This window comes from Hippocampus comes, unplaced genomic scaffold (assembly GCF_001891065.2).
Source record: "Hippocampus comes isolate QL1 unplaced genomic scaffold, H_comes_QL1_v1.1 scaffold81, whole genome shotgun sequence".
Taxonomy (NCBI): domain Eukaryota; kingdom Metazoa; phylum Chordata; class Actinopteri; order Syngnathiformes; family Syngnathidae; genus Hippocampus; species Hippocampus comes.
The window spans coordinates 638,233-643,765 of NW_017806179.1; the positions used below are offsets into that span (position 1 = coordinate 638,233).

Below are 5,533 nucleotides of genomic sequence, written 5' to 3' on the forward strand. Positions count from 1 at the left end.
GAAAGAGGGGGAGAGAGAGAGAGAGAGAGAGAGAGAGACGGTGGGGGTCTCGCGTGCCGAAGAAGAGGCGAGGGAGAAGGGAGAAGAGGAAGTGCACGCGGAGGTGGAGCTCCTCCACGAAGCTAAAGCTAACTAGCTAACATGTTGCCGCTGCTGGTGCTGTGTGTCTACTAGCGGGCCGCCCTGGACTCCCTATCCGCCCTGAGGTGCATCATGCCCGGATGGAAGAAGAACATCCCGGCCTGTCTGCAAGCGGACCAGGAAGGAGGTAAGCAGCCAGCGTCTCCACTCCGTCGCTCACTCGGCGCCCGCCTGCTCGCGACTGCGCGCGCGTGCCTGTCTACTGGTGCGCGTTCGCCTGTTTGCCGGCTTTTGGCGTCTCGCGCGCGGAAGTTGAAGATGAGCGCGCGTGCGCGCGCGCTTGCGGCGCACCGGCTGATCTTGCTTGACGTGACGTCAGGTAGAGTGACGGAGCTTCACATGACGTTACGTGGAGGTGGATTCAGCAGGTGACGCAAGCGGGGTAGCTCGGCTAGCAGGCCCACCCACCTGCCGACCTGCCGGCAGTCGCGCTCCTGCGTGGCGGGCGCGGGACCACGAAAAGCGGCCTGAAGGGGCCGGTTCGCCGCGCGTTCCCCACAGCCCCTTCGCTTGACCGAAATGTGTGCAAACTGCGCTTGTGAGCGCACACGTTGACAGTGGTCAGCGCGACCCCGGCGACGCTCATCAATAACACTGTTTTCAAGTCAAAGTGACGTCTCGTAAGTCATCGCGGCCACTCAAGACGAAGTGGTTGGTTCTTCATGATATCGTGAGGTCGTTTCCATATTCAGATCCTCGCCTTCCACCAAGTCTGCTGTCATTTGCACATTTCCAGGCACATCACTGATGATGATGATGATTCAGTTTGATCAGTCTCTACGTTTAAAAATAACACCGCAGTAAGAATGGATAAAAATAGACAAAAGAGGGAATAACTCGGAATGAAAAGTTTTGAATCGAAGATATCAACGTGTGACACATTATACTGCACTGTGGACACGGAGATGATGATGATGACGGTGATGTGTGAGACGTTACATTCACCTCATTTTTTAGTTTTTTTTTTTTGCAACAGACACTGCTAGTGTGACAGCATGCGCGCGTGCGCACACACACACACACACACCAACAGACACTGCTATAGTGTGACAGCATGCAGCACTTGCGGCCTGCGTGCTGCGCGCGCGCGCGCACACACACACAGTCACACACACACAGCGTCCTTTAAGAGGTGCTGATGTCACAACTGTGCTCATCCTTGTCCTTTGGATTAGTCAAGCAAACGTGCGTGGATGCACTGGAATCTTGTTCATGTGCAACACATTTTGCGTCGTTGCTCACACATCACCACCGCGGCGAACAATAAAATGCTGACCAGCGTAAACTTCTCCACCACGTGTCATGGCAAGGCAAGGCAAGGAGATTGTAAAACACGGCATTTTAATTTATTTATTTATTTATTTATTTTGGAGGGGTGGCATAGTGCCACTTTTGTCCTTAATTTGTTGCACTTGCATACGCACACTCGGCCCAGGGCAGCATCCAGGTGGAGTGCCGAGCTGCTGGCATCAAACAAACATCATGTCATTTTCTGCTTGAATTCACCCGGCATACTGCACACACGCATGATGCATCAGTCGGTGTGTGTGTGTGTGTGCACCTGTTTGGCGTTTCTGCTTTCATTGAGAAGTCGCTTGCACTTGCTCTTAGTGTGTGCGTGTGCATTCTGAATCAAGGTCAGTTCCTCTGGCGTCCTAATACGAGACTAGCTTCTACTTGACCATCATGTACTCGACGCCATTCCAGTCTGCAGTGAACCGCCGCTTACCCGCAAGTCAGCATTTTTCAACGTACATTTTTTTTTTCAATTATTTCCGAAACCTATTTCTTTGGGATAGGCAAGCACCGATAGCAGGTATCAGTCTCTGGACGATAATGGTCTTATTTTAAGGTATCGGGGACTCGTGGAGGCCGCCGATACCAGCCACTGATACGCAAGGCAAAAAAGAAATTGCTATTAAGTCCTCTTTGGTAGCAGTTGGCACTTGCCACCATCGTGTGGCCTTTAGAAACCCTTTTTTGGGGGGGACGTGGGGGACCTTCATCCCTTAGGAATGAAGGTCAGCCACTCGGACGTCCATGAAGCATAGCACCTCGGGCGACGTGGCGTTTGCCCCAACGCGCGCTGGGGTGCCGGCGCCCCCTTGTGACCCGACAGCGGTTGAGCGCCCGATTGCCCCCCCCCCCGCCCCCGATCATATCGACAGCATCGCCACCAATGGGATCGATGCGCGCTGCGCAGCCTGAGAGCGTCCAGGCGGGGGAGCGGCAGGATAAGCCGGCGCCTGTGGCGAATGCGATTAAACACACACTCCGGCAGCCAATGGCGGCGCGGCGGCACAGAGGCCTGCGAGTGATATGCAAATGCGCGCTATGCAAATGAGGACGGTTTTGTCATTTTCAGCAGCTCTCGCTCGCTCGCTAGCTTGTTCTCTCCTGACCAAATGTCAGTCAGTCCCTCTGACGCCGGTCAGGCACAACGCTCTTCTCCCATCCAGGGGAAAGGGACAAACGACGAAGATGACGCGTCAGTCATTGTTTTGTGTGCGTGAGTCATTTCGCACAGCAAAAGAACGCAATCTTTTGACATTTCAACCCACTGAGTCTGCAGCACACGTTCACTCGATGAGACCACCGTCGATTCTTTGAAGGCTGCGTTTGGCTCAAACAGTAAACTACATTTTACTGGAGTACATTCAACTTGGCTGCATTTTACTGGACATACAGTGACCCCCCCCCCCGACCCCCACACACTTTTCACAGGGGATGGGGACAGAGCCTTGCCACGAATATCGCCGTCACTAATTGACACATCTTCTTAGAAGGTTCAGAATTGCCGATAAATGCCACAAGATGGTGCCACGAGACTATTTTTGTCGGAACCAAACAAATCAACCCACTTCAACATAGTTCCCCAGCACCAAGATGGCACCAAAGTAATACGAGTAGCAAAGTAATGCAGACTATTTTCCAGAACATCCTTTGAGCTGCTCTTCTACCGGACTACCTTGTTCCGGAACGGCTCGACGTAAACTCCGCGCGAGTCGAGCAGAAGTGTAGTAGTTGCTCCCTCCCGCTAGGTGGCAGTATGCTGCATTCGACGAGACGAGCTCGGAATAGACCAGATCCTACTCAACTCTATTCTACTCGACTCTGGATTTGACGTGACCGCTTTCAATGAGACCTCATTCTGCTCGAACACTTCCGCCAGACGTGAATTTAGACGACGTGACGCTCGGACAAGTTTCTTCTCCAATAGATTGGAAACACTCGGCTTCAATGAATGAGATGCTGCCCACGTGCATCGTGGGAAATGTCGTTCGCGTTCACCCCGTGGCTTGTGCACTTTGCCTCCGTCCTCCGCTCCTTTGTGGAAATTGCTGGCTATCCTTGACTGAATGGAGCACGCCCCTCCCCCTCAGCGGAACCAAGTGTGTGGGCGCACACAAGTGTGTGTGTGAGTGTGTGTCATAAAAGGAAGAATGAATGGTGCAAAGGATGGGGGGGCGGGGGGAGAAATGAGTGGAGGATGCAAGGAAGGAAGAAAAGAAGAAAAGTCATGTCTGCTGACTCTTCAAGTGCACATTTACACAGTGTGTGCGTGTGCGCGTGTGCGCATGCACTACAAGCGCTGTGATTGGCTGAAGGAGGACAGGAGGAGGCTGCAGAGGAGGCGAGGCTAAAAAGAGTGCCCGTGTGCGCACGCACGCGGGAAGAAACCCGAGCTGACTTTCTTTGTGTGGGATGCCGCTTCCCGTTAGCGACGGCTCGCGGCTAGCCGTGCGTTAGTCCCCCCCCCGCTGAGGATGGAGCGCTTCCTGGCTCTCCTGCGCCTGCTTCAAAGGAGGCGCGGGAGGAGGTACCGCGCTGCCGACGACTACCAGGAAGGATACGACGACGTCTACTTCTACACCAGCAAGTACCGCGCGCGCCTGCTACGTGAGTGGCACACCTGCAACAAATGCAGGTGTACACACGCACAGGCAAACACACACTCATCTCACACATACACACACGCAAACATGTCACATCTCACACACAAAGACACACACATGAAGACACAGGTACACACGTCTCTCACACGCTCAGTATACACGTGTACACAGGATTCATGCGTGCGTGCGCACTTTGAAGTGTAATTGAAGAGCATGCAGGTGAAGATGAGCCACCAGGTGCTTTGTGGGTAATGACAAGTGTGGATACACCACAGGAATTTCGACAACATCCCCAAGCACGACTTACCTCCGAAACACACACACACAGGCTGCTACCGGTTAGCTAGCTAGGTGTGATGCTAGATGCTGTCCGACATGAGCGAGTGCAAAGGTCACCGACTTTTGGAAAAGGGAGAGCTAACAAAGGGCTTGCAGTTTCCTCCCCGCCTGTGGGAAAACAAATTGTCATCACAAAGTTTCATGGTTTCACCAAAGCGAAGAGCAACAATTCTGCAAAGCGCTTTCTTTCGAAAAATCTCTCTGGCTATTTTTAGCAGGGGCCTGCTGGCTGCCTACGTGAGGCCACCATGTCAGTGACCCCTCGCGTCGTGGGCGCGTGTGGCACCAAAGGAACATCCAGAGTCACAATCGTTTTTGGACTTCAGAGTCGCTTTAAGGGCTTCATTTCACTGACTAGCGCTCGAGCGTGTGTGTGTGTGTGTGTGTGTGTGTGTGTGTGTGTGTGTGTGTGTGTGTGTGTGTGCGCGCATGACGAGCACGTTGACACTTGCGACTGCGCTGGAACGCCGCATTGCTTTGACATGTGATTTTCAGATGCACTTTAAAGGCTTCAGCTCAGCCATTGAGCAGAGAAGTGGCCTTCTGTGTCTATAAATTGCTCTTTGTACTTGCGGGGTCACTCAATGATTCATCAGCTTGTTGTCATGGTAACAGCCGCAGCAGTGTGTGTGTGTGTGTGTGTGTGCGCGCCTTGATCATCTCATGACGCACGTGTGCTGATGTTTTTTTGTTTTTTTTTGCTGTCATGATCACATCAACGTGGCTGGCACGTCCAAGCGGCATTAGCATCCGCCGGACGAGCACGCGTGTCGGAGTAACACTCACCGACGTCGTTGGATGTTGTCCTTCCGACGGGAACGCTGTCGTGTCTGGAAAACAAAATGTCAAGATTAGAATCGTCACATTCTTGTCGGCACACGTACGGCGAGTGAAATGAAATCCCAGATCGTCCCATCCGGAACACTGACCTATCTGTGCGACGAGACCACGCCCCCTTACGCAGATGCAGCCTATCGGGTGGCGGTGTTGCAATGAAGCCCCCCCCCCACCGTGATGTCGCCATCATCGCGAAGCGCGTAAATGCTTGTGAAGTGTCATTTGAGTCTTCAACTTCACTTCCAATACTTCGTGTCGGCCTTTTGTTGACTTGCGTGTGCTCGAGTGTGTGAGATTGCACACGATGGGAGGAAGGCGCC

The 5,533-nt window shown here is 53.1% G+C and overlaps 1 protein-coding gene across 6 annotated transcripts in view; it reads left to right on the plus strand.

Moving 5' to 3' along the window:
• The first annotated feature begins 7 nt into the window (after positions 1-7).
• The window catches only part of grip1 (glutamate receptor interacting protein 1), a 13,468-nt gene continuing 7,942 nt past the window's right edge, over positions 8-5,533 (plus strand). For 2 of the 6 annotated variants that reach the window (XM_019897637.1, XM_019897641.1), the window contains exon 1: positions 10-268. In XM_019897637.1, coding sequence (XP_019753196.1) covers positions 214-268 — 55 coding nt within the window. In that variant the 5' untranslated portion in view covers positions 10-213. Of the gene's footprint in view, positions 269-5,533 lie in introns of all 6 variants that reach the window. The other 4 variants (XM_019897639.1, XM_019897640.1, XM_019897642.1 and 1 more) reach the window with 3 other exon arrangements.